The sequence below is a fragment of the Peromyscus leucopus genome, chromosome 2, assembly GCF_004664715.2.
Source record: "Peromyscus leucopus breed LL Stock chromosome 2, UCI_PerLeu_2.1, whole genome shotgun sequence".
In the NCBI taxonomy this organism is placed as follows: domain Eukaryota; kingdom Metazoa; phylum Chordata; class Mammalia; order Rodentia; family Cricetidae; genus Peromyscus; species Peromyscus leucopus.
In genome coordinates, this window is record NC_051064.1 from 5,190,332 (window position 1) to 5,214,078 (window position 23,747).

Genomic DNA, 23,747 nt, shown 5'->3' on the forward strand with positions numbered 1-23,747 from the left:
TTGGAAAAAAAACCAACAAAACAAAACTTGTTGAGGGTGAACAAAAGGATAAAATTCTAAGTTACCATTGAAAAATCTTCTTTTGCTTAAACTAGATCAGAATGTTTGCCGAAAGTGATGATGGTTAATGTTGATATTTAATGTGACTGGATTTGTAATCACTTTGGAGTGACTGACACTCTGGATGAGTCACCTCTGGATGTATCTTCCAGGGCCTTTCCAACGAGGTTTACCTGAGGAGGTTAGATCCACCTCCTCCTGAATGTGGGCAGCAGCATCCCTTGATTGAAGGCCCGGATGGAAAAGAAGGGATAAGGTGAGGCTGCCCGCAGCATCTTTCTCTGCTGCTGACTGTGCACCACCACCAGCTGCCTCCCTCTCCCACCACAGCTACAGCTGCTCTCACGGCCATGCTCTCCCCACACAGTACACTGGACCCTCGCACGTGTGAGCCACTTCCTTAAGTTGATCAAGTATTTTGTCACAGCACCAAGAGAAATAGCTAATACATCTCTATAGCCAAGAAAACCCATTCACAGGTTCCAGGTGGACAGCACCTGGGGAAGGCACGTTGTCCACTCAGTTCACCCAGGGAGCCGAGTTTAGACTCACAACTGGCCTTGATTCTGGAATACCAAGAGACAGGAAAGATCCGAGAGTGGGCCTTTGGGGGAAGGGTCATAGCGTCTTGACGCAGGACCTGTATCATCTTTTCTCTGGACTCCACTCCACAAGAAAGAGGACTATAGTCAATACTTGCTGGATTCCGTCCCGGAGCACAGTGAGATGCCTGCTTCAGTGCTCTCAGGTCCATGTGCTTGCTTTTCCTTCCTGCACGTTCCATCCCTGCCACAGGGGTTTCTCCTGCAAGGGAGCTATTTCAGGTGCAGGGACACGATGCAAGGGGATGACTGTAAGGACACACCTGACTTAAACACCGGAGAGTGAGAGTGGTGGGACCATGAACGAGACGACGAGGGGAAAGAAGGGAGAGCCAACAGGTTGGAATTCCGAAGTCTGCCGAAAAGTATTTCATTAAGGGAGCAGAAAGGACAGGTGTGGGAGACCTGAGATTTGTATTGAAGAGTTTAGAAGGATGTCTAAAGGGCATGCATGCTCTTGGTGGCAGACTATTTCTGAAGGTGGAGATAATGCCATCTAGGCATGCAAGAATGGTGTGTTTGCTCTGCCAACTGCAAAATTAAAAGGCAGTGAAGAAGAGTCACTAGCAATCTTGAGGAGTCCCGGCCCAGCCGTCAATGATGCCTGGGAAGTTGTGGTCCCCTTTTGGAGCTCCTAGTCTCATTAATAGAAGCATTTAAGGAGAGAATGAACTCAAATGCAAGGACAATTTCTTAGAGTCTGAAAGGAAAATCCCAGGGCAAGCAAGCTGTAAGTCTCTCAGGGGAGGAAGAGAACAGAGAACAAAAGCCATGTTCCTGCTAAAGATGGGGGGGGGGGGGGTCAGCCACGTGGGGCAGGCAGCCTGGACAGAGCTTCAGAAAAAGCAAGGAAGCCCAAAGCCTTAGTGAAGGAGTTTAAAAGCATACCTCAGCTCTGGCCAGCACCCGAAACAAAAAAACAGAGTTTCACCTTTGGGAGTTGGGCCTCAGGAAGGCGATCTGACCCAGCCATACCACAGGGACTACACTAGTGGGACATCATCTTACTGTGAAACCCGCTGGGGTGGTTACCTAGTCATGTCCCAGGCCTGCTCCACTGGATTAACCCTTAAGGGAGGAGATAAGGGCATGTCTACACCTAGAGGTAGAGTCCATTCTCTACAGTGGTCCCATCTCTCATCTCCATGCGAACCATACCACACCTTTAGTAAGATGTGAGAAGTATTGTTGCCCTCCCCATCACAGTGAGATGGCATTCCAACTTTTTTACAACCACCTGGGAAGGTGTGTGCTGTAGAATATTATTTTAAGGTGTGTTATTTTTGCTTATGTTGCCTTTGTTTAACTCTGTGAAGCTGTGTTACTATGCCTGTCTAAAACACCTGATAGTCTAATAAAGAACTGAACAGCCAATAGCAAGGCAGGAGAAAGGACAGGCAGGGTTAGCAGGCAGAGAGAATATATAGAAGAAATCTGGGAGAAGGAGATTGAGGAGCCAGAGAAGGAGGAGGACTCCAGGCACCAGCCACCCAGCTACACAGCAAGTCACAGAGTAAGAGTAAGATTTACAGAAGTAAGAGAATGGGAAAAGCCCAGAGGCAAAAGACAGTTGGGATAAATTAAGAAAAGCTGGCTAGAAACCAAAACAAGCCAAGGCCAGGCATTTATAATTAAGAAAAAGCTTCCGTGTATGAATTTATTTGGGAGCTGGGTGGCAGGCTCCGCAGAAGAGCAAAAGACATACAACAGGTGTGAAGCTACGCAATTTCATGGACTAGGTCAGAAAAGGCTATGCCATTTTCTTGCACAAAGTCAGCCATCATGGAGATAGTCTGTTCCAATGTTACTGTGTTACAGACTGTGTATGACATTCTGACCAACATGCCAGTTCCAGATTATTCCACCCATCTGGCTCCCCTGGTAAAACAACACTTGTCATTTAGGCCCATTAGACCAATCAGCTCGGCCCCTAGTGGGACTGCAGGCAAGACATTTCTGTTTTCTTGTAGCACTGAGTATAAAACTCAGGCCCTTCTACATGCAAGACAAGTGCTCTATACTGACTTACATCCCTGGACTTTAGGACTTCATGATGCTACTATAACACAAAAAACTGCCAAAGAAAATGCATACACCTTCATTTTTTTGAGACAGGGTCTCACTGTGTAGCTGTGGCTAGCCTGGAACTTGCTATGTAGACCAGGCTAGACTTGACTCACATCTATCCACCCAACTCTGCCTTCTGAATGCTGGGATTATAGACGTGTGCTAGCATGGTCCCCAATCCCCTCCCTGCCTTCTTCTTTTTTTTTTTTAAACTTACAGGATAAAATATCTGTAGCTTCCAAGTTTCAATCTTTTATCTCATGAGCTTCAGACCCACTACCAACTGCCGCCAGGACATCTCCTTTAAGTGTCCAGTAAGTATTTCAACATGTTCCAAACTGAGTTCTGGAGTGTCTTCTCAAACCTCTTCCTCCCTAGCTCCGTTAAGGGAAGGGTCGGTTGCAAAGGGCAAGACTCTGATGCCACCCCCACCCCTTTTCTCATAACCCGTATTCACTGTGTAGGCAACCCTGGTGGCGCTGTCTTTAAACTATGCCCAGAATCCAGCGTTTCTCTCCACCTGTCCCTACTACACTCCCTGGTCTCTTACCTGGATGATCACTAGTTTCCTGACATGTCTCACTATGGCAACTCTGGTTCATTTTTAGACTGCTCAGCCCATCTATCTACTCAAGGGATCCAGCCAGAGGAACAGGCAGGTAACACTCCCTCCTCTTCCAAGAATCCTCCAGGGACCCTCCCTCTTGATCACAGCAAGCAAAGCTGAAGGACATATGTGCTCTCCTTGCTTCTCTGCGACCGCCTCTCCTCATCTTAGACTCGGCCATGATGGCTTCTTCCTGGGTCGGAACCGGATAGGCCCGGGCCTATCTCAGGGGCTTTAACACTAGCCACCACCTCTGCAGGAGTATGTTCTTCCAGAGACTCCTGTGGCTTCATTTTTGAGTGACTGTTTGTGTGCTGACCATACCTAAATTTCAGCCTGTACTTGGAACCTTGTAGCCAGTCTTTGCTTTGTTTTCTCCTGAGCATGACCCACCAACACACTAACACATTTTTCTTATTTACTGTCCACTTTCCACACCAAGGCAAGCCATTTTGTATTGCTTGTTGACTGTTGGTTAGAAACAACCCATCTGTCCAGACAGTATTCAAAGCACTGACTGAATTAGAGAATCTTAGGATTGCTGTGTACCCCAATCCAACAAAAATGGGTAGAAAAAAGGGGGTGCAGCCAAAAATAATGAACAGGGAAGAGCCATGATGAGTTTTCATTTATTACAGCTTTATTCAATCACTTACTCACAGTTTTCTGATCGCATTCTGGACAGTTATCTGGGCTCAGAACAGAGCCTGTTTGACTGAACCAAGCAGAGTTCATTTACTTGTTGAGTTGTTCCTCTCTTGATTTGGAGTCTCTGCCCTCTTGGAGTCCTAAGAGAACTGCATCGGCCTCTAGTATAGTTGTATCTGTGGTCGCGCCCAGGAACCTCGATGTCAGCTCAAGATCCAGGAGCCGCAGCCGGACCCTGGTGCCCCTCTGGTACTTCCTAAATAGTAAGGAAAATATTTCATTAATTCTGCAGGTCACACATGAACAGACTGAAAATGAAATACAAATTCTAATTTTCATTTTTATTGGCTCAAGCTTTGAAAGTTCACACTGGTATGTGAGTAATAGCTTTATTTGATGACCAGGTATATCAGAATTTTCAACTTAAAATGGCCTGTAACGATTTTGCTTTCCTTATTTATTTAGTGTGTATATGAATGTGTGCTGTATGGACATGTTCATGTGGATGTATGGATAAACCAGACTGCTTCCATCTTAGGCGTAGAAGCCATCTTATAGTAAAGACAAACTAGATTCATCCCTGTTTAGGATTAAATCTGTTTCTCAAAGATTGGGCTGTGCCCCATCTATAACCTGAACTACAAGTGGTTCTACCCCGCCTGTTTCAGGAAACAGCAACCATGCCTTTGTTTCAGAAGGTTATAATGACCACCTTGTTATGTTATGACAATCTTGCAACCATTTCTTTGCTTCAGGAGGCTGTTCTGACCAACTTGTTATGTTTATGATCTACTTCTGTAACCCCACCTATTTGCCTGCCAAATCCCCCATTTGGAAACCCCCTATTCCCGAATTATAAAAACCCTTATCTCATCCAGGTCCAATGCTCATCTCTTGAATCCTGCCTTTAGGGGGAGACAGCCCATGTATATGAATAATAATAAAAAAAGCTCACTTCAATTAATTACTTGCTTTAGTTAATTTGGGAATGATTTGAGTCAATGGTCTTTCTCCTGAAACCTGTGGGATTAACAATATGTATGCATGTGTGCAGGTATACACACACATATGTGTGCATTGCCTACAGAGGCCAAAGGTCAATGTCAGATGTCTTTCCTCGGCTATTCTCCACCTTACTTTCTGAGACTGGGTCCCTTGCTGAACATGAGGCTAGGCTGGCTGGTAAATGAGTTTCGGGGCTGCCACACTCCGTTTTCATGATGGCAGACACTTTACCAAGTGTCTTCCCAGCTCTCTACGTATTCATTTATGCTTTTCTGAGACAAGGTATCAGGCAGTCAAGGTTGGCCCTGATACTCTTACCATCACTTCCAAGTGTTCAGATTACAGGCCTGCACCACCCCACTCTGCTATTTAAATATTTTATACTATAATAAAAATGTACTCGGTACTGAAATTCAAACAAGTCAGTTCTTAAAACTATCATTTACTTTAAAGCCAAAGTATCAAGGAGGAAAAACTCAGATCCATATTTTCCTCCTAAAATTAAATGTTTCAAATAAAGCAAAATTTTACAAAAGCAACATGGACATCTGGGACAGACTGTACCAGTACTAAGACATAAAAACAGTTGGGTGAACCTGAAAGACATCATGTGACAAGGAATAAGCCAGGCAGACCAGGAAAGGCTGAACTCATAGAAGTGGAAGGAGAACGGGGGATGGCCAGAGGCTGCGGGGTTCCGGGAGCTGTCAGCCAGAGAACACAGCTGCAGTCACACAGCAGGAATAAGTTCAGAAGAGCACAGTGACCACACCAGGGATGTTTCATGTGCATGAGAACAGCAGAGAGCAGGTTTGGAGTGTTACCACCACAAGATGAGTAAGTCTATGAGCATACATGAATGAGCCTGAGTAAGTCTATGAGCATACGTGAATGAACCTGATTCAGCCACTCCACAGGAAATCACTCCAAGCTTCATACTATAAAGTGCAACAGCACATGCCTTCACATCAGTACTCAGGAGTACTGAGAGTTCAGGACCAGTATGGTCTGCACTGTGAGTTCCAGATCCACTTAGGCTAAAGAATGAGACCCTTACTCAAAAAACAAACAACTAACAAGAACAAACCACCAATCAACCAAAAAACAATCATTTAATTTTTGTCAATGAAAAACATTAGTGAGCTAAGAAAAAAAGGTCAAACCAGGTATCATATATAATAACGAATTGGTCAATTCAATATTGACAACACAATACAATACAATATTGAACTATTGTATTTCATATGTCATCATATGAAAACCAGTAGTCATCTGCCTTTTTTCCTCGACTAATATTCTTTTCTTTTTCTATTGGTGGTATGATAGGTTCCAGAAAACAATTTTTTAATATTTATTTTTATTATTTTTGATTTGTGTGTGTGTGCACGCGCACGGATGTGTACACGTGTGTGCAGGTACTCTCTTGGAGCTGGACTTACAGGCTGTTGTGAGCTGCCCAGTGTGGGTGCTGGGAGTCAGACCCAGGTCCTCTGCAAGAGCACTGCACACTCTAACAGCTGAGCATCTCTCCAGCTCTGGAAGCCACGAATCTTTGAAGAATGAGATACTTCAATACCATACGTTATTGATTTATTACTTATTTACGGAGTCCTGGGAATCAAACGCAGGGCCTCATGCATCCTAGGCAAGTGCTCACTACTAGCCCCTTCCATATTGTGTTTATTGTTTAATTTTTAAATTAAAATTGTTTTACATAAGCAGAAAATTTAAAAAGTGTTTTCAGAACATCCACTGGAAAACAGTTTTGGTAACCGTATGACGACTCTCCCCAGCGTCCGCTCATAGTCTGAAGGTTCACGGATGGCCACCAAGTAAACAGTACACCTGCTCTCCCTGTTGCCTGGTTACATTCTGAAAAGTTATGAATGGCCACCAAGTAAACACTTGGGCTCTTTAGCTTTTCTGAAGTTAATTTTTTTCTTTCAGATAACAGAAGTGAATGGTTTTTGATAAAACTTAAAAACAAAGAAGTCAGTCATATTTTCTAGCCCCTCCTCATGCGTGAGATGTAAGATTATAGTCTGCTTTTGTTTAAAAAAATTCATTAGGTATCAAGACTATTAAGGCACAGCTTTAACTACTCAGCAAACAGCAGTTACAACACATGCTGCCTATGAGGCAATCACTGGGAATTAAGGTTAGCTCAGAGCATGGCAGAGTGAACACTCATGTCTACAAGGAGCTGCAACTTGTGTTCTGGTAAATCCATTGGTTCTGCACTGTTGGTTATGGCTCTAGTTGGTGGTGTGAACCTGCAAGAGCCGGGCCTTAAAATGAGGCAGACTGAAGTCTCATGCAAAAGCCAACTTTATTCAGAGCACCAGACAATTTAAACTCTGAGGGTTAAGGAGAATCGCCAAGATTAAGGTGTTTAATCATAAGGACAGCCACGCGTGGCACAAACAGCTTTTTCCTTAGAGACCTATGAATAACACCAGCTGAAGTCAGCTCACTTCTATCTGCTACACCTGGGAGGAGCGTGAAAACACATTCCAAGAACAATTCTGTGTTTTTGCAGGAACTGAGGTCCCAAGACTCTTGGCTTGTTTTCTTGGAGTTTTCTCACAAGCACTCAGAATTCCCCTGTACAACTCCATTCTTGGACTGTGTCCCGACACACTGTCAGTGATCTGTTCTGTCAGCTTTTGTTCATGTGACCCCTCTTTGCCTCTTTCCCATAACATCCAACTAGTTACTTGGTTTTGTTGATTTTTTAACACGCACTTCTTCAGCTTAGCCCCTCAGGTGTGCTCGTGTCTAGACAAGAGGGCTGCCATGATCCTCCGGGAGCTCCGGTCTCAGGGTGCACTCTACACCTTTTGGTTCCTTAGCACCGCTTGCTTGGCCTTTTTTCTAACCCATATTGATTCTGTGGTATCCAGGTGGAACATACCGAATGTAGCTCCTTCTCATTTTCCTCTCAGGACAGAGCCCATTAGAATTCTCATGAAAGAGAGGGCTTTGCAGTCACAGGCATGGGTGCGGATCTGAGTTCTGCTGAGGAAGAGCCTGGGTAAGCTGCTTTCTCTGACCCTCAGTTTCTGTACCTGTGTCACAGAGGTTGCAATTATTCTGAAAGTTTGCTGAAGACTGAACTGGATGACATGATGTAATACAATGAGTATAATCTGTATCAGCACAGGGGCTGCATGTGGTGGTACATGGTTTTAATCCCAACACTCGGGAGGTAGAGATCTCTATGAGTTTGAGGTCAGTCTGGTCTACGTAACAAGTTCCAGGCTAGCCAAGTCTACATAGTGAAAATTTGCCTCAAGAAACCAAAGTAAACTGGGTGTAGTAAAGCCCATGCCTTTAATACTGGCATTCAGGAGACAGAGGCAGGTGTATCTCTGTTAGTTTCAGGCCAGCCAGACCTACACAGTGAATTCCAGGGCATCCAAACCTACAGAGTGAGACCCCGTCTCCAACAAACAAACAAACAAACACAAAAAAGAAAAAGTTAAGAGAGAAAGGGGTGGGGGGAAAGAAGGAAGGAAGGAAGGAAAGAAGGGAGGGAGGGAGGGAGGGAGGAAGAAAAAGAAAGAAAGAAGGAAGGGAGGGAGGGAGGGAGGAAGGAAGGAAGGAAGGAAGGAAGGAAGGAAGGAAGGAAGGAAGAAAAAGAAAGAAACCAAACTAACCAAAACAAAAAACAAACGTCCAGCACAGGAAACGTGCTAGTGCCCTTCCTTCCCTTGTACGGGCTACGATGCCTTCTATAGAAATGCCTGATTCATCAGGAGACTTGTGTTATCTAGCCAGGATCTGACCTGTGTTGCATCATCTCTGTATTCTTTCAGAATCAACTCAGCAAGTATTCGACTCTTGGGACCTGACAATGTAGGTCAGTTGGTAGAGTGCTCACCTAGCATACATAAAGTTCTGAGTTCTGATTCTCAATACTGATAAACTGAGCATGGTGATGCACAACTATAATTGAGCAACCTGGGAGGTGGAGGCAGGGGGATCAGTGGTTCAATGCAACCCTCAGCTACATAGCAAGTTCAATGCCTGTCTCAAAGAAAAATACTTAACGGTGGTAGCAAATTCACATGCCACTTGAGAATAAAAGTCACAAGTCATTGATGATCCAGAATCTCTGTTTTCTTGAACTTGGCAGTGTGTGGACGGGTACACTTGATCTGCCTAGACTTGGCTTCCCATACTAACACATCATGGGGCTAACATTGTTTCTCCTCCCCACTCATCCCTCTTTACTTATTTTTAAGAGCATTACTCACTGGTGAGCCATAAACTAAGCACGTGGTAGTAGGGACAGTGACTTTTGTTTTTAACAGAAAAATTTGAGTGTGTCACACAGCCCTGAGAGAAGAGCTCTGCCCACACTGACACTGAGGAGGCAGCTGAACAAGAGGAGATCATATCAGCTCTCCATGTCTGTGGTTCTGTGCCATTTAAGTTGGCAATCCCCAGCAAAATATTCCCACAGAAGCTCCTAGAAGGCTGAAAAATCTATGGAGGGCAAGACTTTCCCCATTTTAGATGCAGTAAGCTTTAAAAATATGAACAATTTTTCTTTTGTCTTAATAAATTGTGTAAATTCTATCAATTATCCCAGGGAGCCAGCGAAGGAAAGAGAAGCAAACCAGAGACCTTTATGTATGCTGAATGGCAATCATCTGATGATGATCCAGGTGTGGTGGTGCACAGCTGGAATCCTACACTGGGGAGGTGGAGGCAGTGAACCAGAAGTTTAAGACCAGCCGGGACTACATGACACCTTGTCTCAGAAAATAAAGTCTGAGCATTCTAATGAGACAACATTAAAGGGAAATTATATAATAACATATTCTATGCATTAAACAAAACACAAAACCATCTAGAATATCTCTTGGGCTTTCTGGAAGTAGCTGTTTCTACAATCAAGGAACTTCTTTCTTTTCACGCTGTATTAGAGTTATTTCTACATGGACATTATTGTCCCTGTTAGCTATGGCTTCCTTAATGAGCAGGGGTTGAATCTGTCTGGTGGCCCTCATCACCAGACATGGAATGCTTCCACGTCCTGCAGTCTCTTAAATGGTGCTTTTCATACATCGACCCCAATGTTTTGGAAGCACTGGGCTTGATGAACATGTAAATTCACAGGCAAAATCTGAGAGAGATCTGGCAAATTTGAGGTGGGACTTGGCAATCTGCTTTTCAAAAAGTTCCATGGTGATTTCTGACACCCCCTGAGAAATCCTAACCTAGAATGACCTTTGTTGTGTATAATCGGGTGCAGGACAGTACAATCTCCACAGACCCAAAGGGCTGGTAAACAAGGGCAGTGGACACAACTTTACTGAGCCCAAGAAGAGCCTTCAAGCGTGCCGGGACCTTCTGTAAGCAGTAAGGGCACACGTAAGGGAGAAGGGAAGCTGAGGTGTCTCTGCAGAGGGGGCACAGCAGCGTCCTCCATGCACTGTGTCCATTCTGGGGACCCCAGCACATGAACAGAGTTGCATAATCACTAGGATCCAAAGCCATACAAAGAATGGGAGCCTTAAACCTTAGAACACTTTATTAAAGAGAAAGAAGTCAACTCACAATGCACTTCCGCGCACTCCAATGTAATCAAGTGAGCCTTCTCTATGGTTTTAGAGAATCATCTTGACTCCTCAGTTGTCTCATTTACGCTTCCCACTGTCCCACACAATGAGATTTAAAATGACTATGCGAGTAAATCCTTCCCAGACTGTATGTGCCTTATCCATGAGGTAAAGCCTCCCGTCACTGTGTCACTGTCCTCCAGAGCCAGGTGACTAGGGATGGCACCCAACTCCAGTGCCCCTGTGCAGTCTGAGTCGGTGTTTTAGCTTGGTTCCAATGTCCTCATCATAACATGAGCATGATAATTACACCTGTCTCCCAGAGTTCCTGTGAACATAAACTGCATACTCATGTACCAAGTCCTTATAAGGACCTATCATCACCATCATCACCATCACCACCACCTACCAAAGATCTGATTCTTTACTGAAAGAATCAAAGACTATGAGCCCAGGTGTAATAACCCAGTTTATAACTACATCAATAAAGAATTTGTAAGGAAAGGAATTTAGGGATTCAATAATTTGCTTATGTTTAAATCATATTTATGTTAATGGTATAAACATTCTCCTCTTACAATATAACCATGTTAGGGGATTAGCCAAGCAATTTCTGAGTGGATTTAGGACCTACTCCAGAGGAGGAAACATACACCTGGTGCTGTAAATCTGACCAAGAACCATGGTTGGGGAAGCTTATCAGCCTCAAGGTGAAACTACTACTATTATTTTACTAAACAGACATTAGACTCTAATCCTCTAAATTCCTATCTCTATGCCATAGACTAGTGCAGCTACTGGACTTCACCAGAGAATTAGTTTGGGCAGACAGTAAGTCAATTTGGAATGCTCAGCCACAAAAGGGGTATCAATATCACACTTCTCTGGCCACAGCTCAGGGACCATTTTGGTAGAGGAACAGAATAACTGTAAGAGTCAAGGCAGTGGGAAGAACCGGAGTGAAACGGTGTCTTTTGGATATGATGGTGCCACAGTACTCATGGATTCATAGCAGCTATGGCTGCCCACAAGATCAGGCCAGTCAACATTCCAGCATGGAGTGGAGACAGAAATACAGGGTGGGGGTGATTAAGAGGGAGAAGTGTGAGAAACAGGGTTTTTATTTGTTTAATATTAAAGCTAGTCAGCATGACAAGGACTCTTGTTTCCTGAACCTTTTTTTCCACTGATGTGAGATGTCTTTCTGTATGCTGTGAATATATGTTGTTCCCATTGGTTAATAAATAAGCTGCTTTGGCCTATAGCAAGGCAACTTAGAGGCAGGCGGGATATCCAAGCAGAGAGACAGGAAAGAGAAAGGCAGAGTTGGGAAAGACGCCAATCTGCCACCCAAGGAGCAACAAGATGCCAGCAGACCAGTAATGCCATGCCCACGTGGCAACATACAGAATAATAGAAATGGGTTGAGTTAAGTTCTAAGAGCTAGCCAACAAGAAGTCTGACCCACAGGCCATACAGTTTGTAAATAATATAAGCCTCTGTGTTTACTTGGGACCAAGCGGCTATGGGATGTGGGTGGGAGAGATTTGTCCTGACCATGGGGCCGGGCAGGACCAGAGAAATTTCCGGCATTTTTTGTACATTTTCCCTTTGTACAAATTGGCCAAGTGCATGAGATCGAAGTCAAGCTCGCACCGGAGGGCTGAGATGCAGTCTCCACCTATGTCAGAGGAAGAAGAGGCTGCCATCTTGCACCCTTTCTGCAAAATGAGCTGCCCTGCCGAGCCAGCTCTGCTTTGCCTGTGTGCTCCTTGGTGTGACGCTGGAGTTATTCACTGTTTGTTTCTAACACGGGAGAAGTGGTAGGTCAGCCACACTCCAGTGAGGGCCCCATATCCACGAGTATATGGACAGCAAAAATCTGACATGGTGGGTTATAGAACAAGCAGAAGAAAAAGACACGGAGTTGTGAGAAGGTGTGTGTGTGTGGGGGGGGTGGTCAGGGAAGAGTGAGTGTAACCCAAATACTTTGTATGTATGTATTACACTCTCAAAAAAGCAATACAAAGATTTTTTTTTAAAAGGGGAAAAAATAACAAAAGTATAAAAATAAAAATTTCTTTCAACATGAATGCTGGAGTTTGAGGACGAAGCCAAATAACAATGAACAAAACATGTCACCTGAGGAACCACACACCGAACAGCTCACATTCCCAGCAGCTTTCACAACACACAAACAGGCAGACTGTCAGCAAAGGGCACCGGGTTCATCCGCTCTGGGTGCCCTGCCACAGAGGCTCGAGAGGACCGGAGGGCTGGCCCAGCACAGCGTTCCAGCCTCCGACCACCTTCGCTGCTCAAGTCATGACAGAGACAGCTAAGACTGTCGGGAGTCTAGTGCACAGAAATTCTTGTGGGAGTGGGGTATTAATCCCATAGGTCCATTATTTGTTTTCTAAGAAATCTTTATTTAGGATTCTTTCTAATTAGCTGGGTCAGTTGTAGGTTCATCTTCTAATCTATTCCACTTCTCCCCTTATGATTTTATGGGCTCAAACCTAACTGGGATTTTACTATCTTTCATTTAGTCAGCGTCCCTCATTCCTCTGATGCTTTCAATGACCTCTATTTTATGACAGATCCTCACAAACACAATAGTGCTATACTTCTAGGGCTGGTCCACAGATCACAAAAGTCATCCATAGAACTCCCAGACTGTCTTCTTGAGGTAACAAATACAGTCCTGATTTCATCTTGTGATGGTACTTTTTGTTGGCTTATTTGAGTGTGCTTAAGAAAGCCCAAAGGCCGGGCTTTGATGAAGATCAGTGGTACAGCCCTTGCCTAGCAGGCACAAGGACACGAATTTGATCACTGAAAAATAAAGTTAAAGCAAATCTCAGGCAACCCAACATTTCACTGACAGGCTGTTGGGGTCAAAGCTCAGTTTACAAATGGCAGAGTTAACCTCTACAACAGCTTCGTTTTCAAATGGGAATAAGACAAAAGGCCACACCACAAACAAGGCATTTTTAATTATCCCGGATACTTACGAGTTAGACCTGCATCAATATATTTGCAAATAAAACAACAAGAGGAAAATAATCAACACAATGAACCAAAGAAAGGACAGGTAGATGGCACCATCTTAAGGACTGGGTGGGGCCACAGCTGTAAACATTTACAACAAAAAGCTCAGGGCTTCCAAAATGACCAGGACAATTTTAGAAGTTTAAAACTGCTTTTTGTTTATTCAGAATATATAAAGCTGGGCAGTAGGGCATGTCTGTAATCCCAGCACTTAGGAGGTGGATGGAAGATCAAGAGTTGAAGGCCAGACATAGTTACTTGAAGAACTTGTGTCAAAAACAAACAACCCCCCCCCCAAAAAAAAAACCAAACATAAAGGCACGAAACACACTGTCAGCGGCTCCAGCCTTCCACCACCACGTAACCCCATCACTCCTTACAGCTGTCTCCTCCAAACACAGTCAGACCGCAGTTAGAGATTCTGTTCTGGAGGGGAGAACATAGCTCAGGCTGCCGCTATTAACTCAATTTGTTCTCCCTTGGAGACACAGGTACTTCCACGTGTTAACAAATACTAAGTTATTAAAACACTACTTTGCTTATTGTTTTAATTAAGAAAAAAAGCCTCCAGATACTGGTTTGACAGAAAATTTATTTTGTATTAAAGCGAACAACACTGACTTAAAGGCAAACAGGGCGAGCGACTTCAGTAAGAACACTCACGAAGACATGCTCTCTTTCTGGAGTTTAACTTCATGCTTCTTCTGGCTGATCTCTCAGCTCCATTCTAAACAGATGCAGGCTCAGCTTCCCTTGCTGCTGTCTTCCATCTGCCCTGTCCTAAGTGAGCCTGTGTGGCTGTGGGGAGAAAGGGCAACTAAATCTGCTTCTGCATGTCTGCACTAAGAACACGCTTTAACGGCTTTCTTTTGGAGAGTTTGGACAGTCTTTACCATGTCAGTGCCTGCTACTGATGGCTCTTGTGGCTTAAAACAGAGGATTCCCCCCGCCCCCGGCTAGTTCTTGATATAAATATATTAGATGACACAAGGCTGGCAGACACGAGGCTTGGCCGGAACCTCAGTATCCAAGACAACACTGTGAGGAGTTCTGACTTCGCTAGTCCAGTTAGCCATCCCAGCAATCACATCTCTCAGAGGCTTTAAAAACTGCTATTTTGAAATCATCAATATGTAAGTTTTCAGCTTAGCAAGTCGAAATCTTTCAGTTTTTGTCACCTTCTCACAATTCCTTAAAGTTATAAGACTATCAAAGTAAAACTTTCTCTTTAGCCACAAAAAAAAAAGAGAAATGTTTCTAATGGTTTAGTAAATAACAATTTGTTTGAATTTTCAGTCATGCTGATCTTCATGTAAAACCGGAAGCTAGTGTGTGCTCTCTCTCCCTCCTACGTGTGACATGCAGGTGGAGTGCTTCCTGACGGCCACGCTGGCCTCTTGCTCCTGTGCCCATGCCTTCGCTGCCACACTAGGCTCTGTCCTCTCTGGAACTGTACGCTAGTGTACACTCCCTTCTGGTTACAGCAGCTGATCACAGCAACAGAAAAACAACTAATATACTGAGTGAACACGTAGGAATGTGGCCATGTCTGTATGTGTGTGTGAGAACGCATTCGTGAGTTTATGGGCATGCATGTTTGTGTACGTGTATACATACAGGGGTGGGGATGTGGCTATGATGTCTGTTATGTCTGTGTATGTGTGAAGACGTGGCCACGTCCATGTGAATGCAGTACATTGCTCTTCAGATAAATTTTTTGATCTTTAATATTCTTCCTAAGAAAGAGTAATAAAAGACCCAGTTTAACGTTCTTATACTTTCATGCAGTAGTATCTGGAAGCTGATGCAGTGTAAAATGGTATAAAGTGCTAAACTGATAAAATACATGAGAATGTAAAAACTTTAGGCTTTTTATCATAAGCTGCATGAAATATTGGGGTGTCTGTGAACAGTTAATGAAATCTTCCCTCGATGACCTCAAGTCTTTCACAAGTGTCACCTTTTATGAGTCCTGTTAACTTGTTTCTTTGACCCATGTCGTCTATGCTTCCTTCTCTAAGATGCCCATCCAAGCTTCCGTTTGTTTTTCTGTTCGCCATCCGATCATAGGCACGCCACACTTCAGATGCCCTAACTGGCTCCAGTGTATTTTGAATAACCCCTTTCTTTTTTTTGAAGTGCTGCTCGCCATTGTATCACTGTATATACAACTAAGCACACAGTTAACCAAATAAAGGGGAGTGTTCATTAGATTTACTTCTTGCCAGTATCTCATGGTTATTGACATTTAAATACAGGATAAATCTTAAGACCCAATTTATTATTCCAGGTCATTAGAAGATGTAGATGAAAATAAAATACATTACAATAAACATTTCTATCTGAATTACTACCAAAGGTCTTCTGGATAAAAAAATAGTAATTATCACTTTATAAAACCATTATATAGATAAAAGCTACCACTACCATCAAAACCCCTGTTATATAGCTATAGGGAAGCCATCTTCCATTGGGGCTGTTTTGGGGTCTATTACACTCTTGAAAGTAGCCCTTCACTCAGGGTCTCTAGGGATACCTGATAAACTCACTGTTCCTCAGAGTTCTATATAGAATATGCCTATCAACTAGGCCAAAATCACCAATGCACATCCCAGAAACCTACAGTGCTCATGGCAATGAGAAAAGGACATGTCTTTTTTTAGCTGTATTCACTTGGAAAAGATCCTTATTTTTCTGCAATCCTAACAAGAATGTATGATCTTGTTTTTTCCTAAAATCAGGGTTTTTTAAACCATGTCTGGGTAATATTTTGGGTCATGCTGGGGATGTCTTTCTGTATGCTGTGAATGTGTTGCTCTGATTGATTGATAAATAAATAAAACACTGACTGGCCAGTAGCCAGGCAGGAAGTATAGTATAGACGGGATAAGCAGAGAAGAGAATGCTGGAAAGTAGGAGGCTGAGTCAAAAGACACTGCCAGCCGCCGCCATGAGAAGCAAGATACAAAGTACCAGTAAGCCCAAGCCATGTGGCAACTTATAGATTAATAGAAATGGGTTAATTTAAGATATAAGAACTAGATAGCAAGAAGCCTGCCATGGCCATATAGTTTATAAGTAATATAAGTCTCTGTGTGTTTACTTGGGTCTGAGAGGCTGCAGGAGCTGGGTGAACACAGGAAAACTCCAGCTACAAATGGCACCTACCATGGGGCAAGAGTTTCCACCTAAAACCTGAAAAAGAAGATTCTAAAATGGAGCTAAAATCAGCTTCCTAGTTGTCTCTCTCAAGTTAGTCACAGCCTGTGGGCTTAAGGTACTCTATGGCGGGTTCATGGCATGCAGGCTTGACCTACAGCATGGCAGGAAGGAGGCATCTGCAAGCCACACATTACCCTGCGTGGTGGATTTAGCCTTTGCTAGTACAGACCAAAAAAAAAAAAAAAAAAAAAAAAAAAGGTTTCTAGGCTACACACTGCTTTGATAGAAGCACAGACCCACTGCTTCTGATAGTTGATGGTACACATGACTCCCAGACCCAGGGCTGGCGGTAAATGTGCCACGGCCATGTTGGGAAGATGGGGTGGGCGGAAATGGTACAGTTTAGAGCAACAGATTCACAATAAAACAGATTCAGATGGGATAAACCTCTAAACGGTTTCCAGTGTGTGTAAAAATGTATGTAGACGTGGAAGAGAGAGAGAGAAAAAGTAATATATACCGTTATATAAAGAAATAAATAGTTTTAAAAAATAAAGTCTTTAAAGAGAAAGTAAAAGTAATATAAAATAAGCCATGTAAAGATAGATATCACACAGAGAATCTGGATTGTGTTGTCTTTAGGATTTTTAACTGCAGAAAGACATTATAAAAGCTGTTCAGTTAAACCAATATGTATATTTTAAAGGTTCCTTGACTTTAAAATTTGGATGTAAGAATATGTTGCTTTGGAAAGGAGGTTCTGCTTTTGTTTTCACAGAAAGCAAGAGGCTGCCAGACATTCTACAGGACACAGAGAGAAGTGACTGAGAGACTCTAGGCCTGTAGGCTAAAGACAGATGTCCCAACTTTACAGAGAAACTTTGGATGACTGTCCAGGCTGCCAGCTGTCTTTGTCTACTCTCGCAAGACTCCTGAAAGTTGCTTGCATCCTCCCATTTCTCAGGTAATATTATATCCTTCTGAGGTCTTTGATGTAGTTGAAGACTTGATAGTTATAATTTCCTTAGTTATGATAAAAGATAAGTAAGCTATAAAACCTTAGACTCACAAATATAGGATAGATAGGATATCTTTTTTAATTTTGCCAAATAGATATTATAACTATAATTTTTGCTTGATAATTGTTTTGTTATATGTAATTTTACTATGTTAAAGTTAAAACCTTTCTTTTTGAAAAAAAGAAAAGGGGAAACGCTGGGGATGTCTTTCTGTATGCTGTGAATGTGTTAATCCGATTGATTGATAAATAAAACACTGATTGGCCAGTAGCCAGGCAGGAAGTATAGTATAGACGGGATAAGCAGAGAAGAAAATGCTGGGAAGTAGAAGGCTGAGTCAGGAGATGCTGCCAGCCGTGGCCATAAGAAGCAAGATGTAAAGTAGGTAAGCCACAAGCCATGTGGCAACTTATAGATTAACAGAAATGGGTTAATTTAAGATATAAGAACTAGATAGCAAGAAGCCTGCCACGGCCACACAGTTTATAAGTAATATAAGTCTCTGTGTGTTTACTTGGGTCTGAGAGGCTGCAGGAACCGGGTGGACATAGGAAAACTCCAGCTACAGGGTCATGACAAATAGTTTTGTTTCTGATTTAAGCATTGACTTTTGAATTCTTTGAAATGTGAAAATGGAATTATGTATGGCTTCAAACAAGGCAGAATGCTTTCTGCAGGTACCAAATAAGATACACCAAGAAATAAAGGAAAATCTTATGACCTAACAAATCACAGCAAGTGATTTCTATTTCTATTTCTATTTCAAGGAAAAACCTAAAAATTTGTTGCTGATCAAAATATAAAAATATACACATGAATGAAATTTTACAAAAATCTAAATGAAACAAAAGTTTCATGTTTCCAAAAAAAGGCAAATGACTTAACTTGGGATCAAATTTGGCATCTAAGCAAAAAAGAACACTTTTTTTTTTTAAAGTAAGCTAATTTTCATTCCATGAGAGAAGAAAAGATCCATTTATTGGCAGAGACAGTTTTGTCAGTGAAGAGCAGAGGCTTGCCTGTCACTTTTCTTTACTATTAATTGGAAAATACAGGTAGTATACAATACCTTGAAAGGATGCTATGAGGCTTAAAGCATTATAAAGTATGCAGAGTGTACAACACATCACAAATAACTCAAGCAGAAGTAGCTACTAGAAAACTCATTGTATAAGCCAGGTAGTGGTGGCACATGCCTTTAACCCCAGCACTTGAGAGACAGAAGCAGGTGGATCTCTGTGAGTTCAAGGCCATCCTGGTCTACAGAGTGAGTTCCAGGACAGTGAGGACCACACAGAGAAACCTTGTCCCAAAAAACAAAAACAAAACAAAACAATTCATTGCATTAATACTGATACGTAAGCATAAGACACTTTAAAGCTTTTAAAGTAAAAAATAAAGTGAAGATATGAGTAACTGGAAAGGTAACTTCAAATGTGGCTTATTAAAGATAATGGACTATGGCACAATGGACAAGTACAGTAGCAATCTTACAAACTATTAAATGATGGAGAACAAAAGGTATGGGAAGGTTCCTCTGAGTTCAAGAATCTAGGGCTGATGGATAGAGACAACAGTCCAGATTATTCTGAAGCACAGGGAGACTGTGGCTGCACTAGAGCCAGAGTCGGGAAGCACAGCAATCTGTGGGGGCTTCACAACTTTTCCTCTTATTTAAAGACTACCACCTTGACATGGTGGTACATGTCAGACCAAACAATCAAACAGACTAACAAGCAAGCAAACACTGGTGACTGGGGTCCAGCTGAGACTGGCCCTGTCAAGACTGACAGGGTGTAGGTGGGGTTTATGCACACTGAGAAAAGCTCCCTCAAGTGGTCTGGTTCCCGTCTGTTCAGGACATTGGTCCATACCGTAGACAGTCTCTGAGTGTTACCACAGAATTCGAAGTGACTCATGGTAGAATCCTACTTAATTCATGCTTTAATTTTCCTAACAAGTGCACACAGTTTATGTAGGTCAGCATGAGAAATGAATGTTTTAAATATCAGATGCAAGGTGCAAAACTGTTTTTCCATTATGAAAACTGAAGAGATTAATATTTATGTTCATCTAAACAAAAGGCTGGATCCTATTCGCTTGGGTCTAAGGTTTACTTCAGCTGAGGCTGTGTTTTCATGCCCCTAAGAATGAGACCTTTGAAACCACTTACGCAGCGCCCCGAACCAGCACTTTGTAGCACACATTATCTCTTAATTATCTCAGCCTAAAACATCCTTGAGGATACTTACCTGTTTCTTTTACATTTGTTTATTCTCTGCATGTGCGCACGCGCACATGTGGAGGTCAGAGGGCACCTTTCAGGAGTGAGTTCTTCCTACCATGCAGGTCATGGGCTGAGCCATCGCACCTGCCCAGGAACACTGTTTCTTGGCAAAAACGATCTCCAGATCCTAGTGAACTCTGCAGATTTCAATTTGTTTAAAGGAAGGGCTGTTAGAGTTTATTATATAATCATTTAATATGCATTTAAGGATTGGTGTGGTGAGAGAAGCTGAGAAGCTGAAGAAAAGGACAGTTTTACTCATCATGGCAAGGGTGGGTATGGTATCTGAAGAGTGCCACATTTATTTCTTAACAGAGCTGTATCTACACACTTGTGGCTTTTGAAGCTACACTGCCCAGTGGGTTTAAGATATTCCAGTACCAGAGCAGAACATCTCTAAATCTATACTAACTCACCAGTTTTGTTTCTTTGACTCTTGTTTCTGTCTCTCTGAGTGAGCTGCTTATTAAACAGGCTTTGTTGAGGTGGGTGTCAACAAGGAATAGAGGCAGGATGGGGAAGTAGGGAGCAGAGGGCAGAAGCGTCCTGTCACACACTCACCAGGGCCGTGTTAAGTTTCACTTAGAGACTGTCTTGGGAAGCCGGGGCGATGGCTGTGTGTGCAAAAGTGACGGCTGTGCAAGCAGGAGGAGCCGAGGTCGAATCCCCAGCCCCACGTAAACAGACGAGCATGACCACACACGCTGTTAGGCCAGCATATGGGCAGTGGGGTAGAGACAGGAGGATGGCTGCGGGGGCTGACTGCTAATCTAAATCTAGGTTCAGTGGCAGACTGTCTTAAGGGAAGAAGGCAGAGGTGACAAGGTAGGACATCTGATATCCTCCTCTGATGTCCACACGTACACACTTGCATATGTTTTTCCCTCCCTCCCCCCAACACACACACACACACACACACACACACACACACACACACACACACACACACACTTAGGCTTTGACAAGAGTTAGTGACGACACCTTTGCCCCTTTCTGGTATTTGCCCTCTGAATTCCTACTTTGGGAAACCACCCAGCTCCTGCTCTATTGGAAACAGAGAGACAGAAAGCACTGGCTGGGGTGGGACTCTGGTACAGTGCTTCTCTACGTAGGGACTCTAGGTGTACCACCGTCCTTCAGTATGTGACCGGTGAAGAGAGCTGACGAGGTCAAACGTACCTACTTTTCCTGCCACCTACGCCACTCTACCAAGTTCTCGGCCCAGCAGCACTTGTGAACTTCTAGTACACTGCACAGCACTATCATAGTCGGCATCCAACCAGTATTTGCAGATTACAGGAAGCAGCCATTCTCAAGGGCTACATGAAACAGCTGCAACTTCTTCTACAAAGGCTGTGGGGGTAGGCGCTTGGGTCACTGGGCAGGCGTGCATTCCACCACCTGTCCTCTGTCTGCCTCCTTCTGACTTCCGATCTCAAAGCTGTATCCATTACTAAAGCCCACGGAGCAGCCTAGGCATTGAGAGGTGCAGATCAGAACAGGGGCAGAATCTCCTGAGGACTGAGGAACGGGTGTGATTACAGGGTGACGAGGGCGTTCACACTCAGCTGGGTGATTGTTTTTGCTTCTGATCTGAAGCTACAAGGTATTTCTGCGTAGACTGCTATTTCCGGGGGACTTCCTTCTAAGTGTTAAGAGCGTACACTACTGTCAGGAGTCAAGCATCCTCGAAATAAAGGTCAGAATGACAACCACACTCCTCAGACTCCAAAAAAAAAAGTAACAAGGCACATATTTACGATTTAAAATATAAATAAGAGAGTTTTGTTTTTATTTCAATGGAAATAGGAGGTTGACACAATTTTCTTAGGATTAGACAATGATATTATATTGTCTTTTATTACCTATAAAACAGCATTGAAATCATAAAACCCTAAATGAAGAGTATTTGGTCTATTTTTACTAATAAAAGTATTTCTTGACAATTTTTTATGACTTTAAAGTAAAACAGAACAGGGAGGAAGAGTGACCTGATTTTCTTCTCCCTTGCCACCGAAAGTCAGCAAGCACTCTTTAGTGAGAAATGTAACTTTTCTTCTCACTTGCTTATTTAACGTGTTCAGGACGCACACATTTACATAATGTGGAGACAGAGTGTAGCCTGTGGGAACTGCTTCTCTTCTTCCTCCACGAGTATTCCAGGGATGGAACGTGGTTTTCAGCCTCGGCATCAAGTGTCTAAACTCACCACCCCACAAAGCCCAAACTAACTCTAAAACAATAATGCTTATGAATTACTTGAGAATTTCATACGGCATATTTTGATCATTTTCACATCCCTCCCCTTCCTCCTCAGACCCTCATTATTATTATTATTATTATTATTATTAATTATCTTAGACCACTGAGTCCAGTTTGGGAAACACTAACTCTTGATAAGCACTCACTACCCCTATGAAATTCTGTTTTATAGAGTTATCTGAAGCTATCTTGTACTGCCTTGTAAATGGACTTCTTAAGCAAGCCTTGCAGAAGAAAGAAGATTTCAGGATCCTAGGGCTTTTTCACTTGCCAGGAAGAGATGGATGAAAGAAGAGCAGCCTTCTGCCCAGAGGGCAGATGCTGTATGGCAGGGAATGGCCAGCCAGCCAGCCAGGTTATTGGTTTACTGACTACAAACACCACCAGGGTGAGTCTGGTCCTTTCTCATGAGCAACCCTAAGGCTCATCACGTCACCCCGGGCACAGTATGTGTCTCCAGTATGTTCACTGTGAAGAGGAATCACAGCCCCACCTCACAGGACACTGGGGAGGCTGCAGGAGTGAATGCACATGAAGGAGAGTCCAGGCAGGTGGCACTGATGTGGGTGCAGCACTACCCACTTTGGGTCACGAGTAGAGTGGGCCTGGCCGGAACCTTCATTAGGCTCAGTTACATGGCAGGAAGGTTGTGTCCTGATAGGAACAGATAGCAGCTAACAAGAATGTTCTCAAGGATTTTGTATACAAATAAATTGAACTTGGATTTTGAGGGTTTTGTTCTTTGATGTGGGGTCTGATTAGGTCACCCAGGTTAGCTTCAAATTCCTGGGCCAGCTTATATTTTGATGCATCAATCAGCTAAGGGCTTCTCCTCAACTGGGTGGGCAATAACAGCCAGACTTTGGGGAGAAAGGTTTCTAGGCCCCACAGGAACTTTTGACTATCAGCAGATCCAGGTGGCTACCACAGCAACCAACAGTCTACGAGTTCTGGGAGAGGACATTTCATGTCTCTGTCTTCTTTTATATGTGCACCAATTCCATAGGATTTTAACCTTTAACCTTACAGCACCAACTACCTCCTCATAGGTCTTCTTCCAAACAGTCAATTTGGGGGTGTGGGACTCCCGATTCGAATTTGGTTGAGGAGGAGATAAACCCAGTTCATAACAAGGTGTGATTGTCATGAATTCTAATGATTGTGTGAGTACATGCCACTGTCCAGTTAATTTTATATGGATATTAATCACTCATTACATGCCAAGTAGATGCTTAAGATGTGAAGAATAAACCTGTGATCTTAAGGAGCTCAGAGTAAACCGAGTATTATGGCATATGTCTGTAATCCCAGTCCTTGGGAGATAGAGGCAAAAAACGATCAGGGGTTCAAGGTCATCTGTGGATACATAGGAAGTCTGAAGTCTTCTTTGGCAATAGGGACTTGTCT

The 23,747-nt window shown here is 43.2% G+C and overlaps 1 protein-coding gene across 1 annotated transcript in view; it reads right to left on the reverse strand.

Annotated features, from left to right (window-relative positions):
- Positions 1-3,954: 3,954 nt before the first annotated feature.
- The window catches only part of Mrps28 (mitochondrial ribosomal protein S28), a 123,226-nt gene continuing 103,433 nt past the window's right edge, over positions 3,955-23,747 (reverse strand). The window contains exon 3 of the mRNA XM_028890406.2: positions 3,955-4,240. Within this exon, the coding sequence (XP_028746239.1) occupies positions 4,072-4,240 (169 nt within the window). The 3' untranslated portion in view covers positions 3,955-4,071. The remainder of the gene's footprint in view (positions 4,241-23,747) is intronic.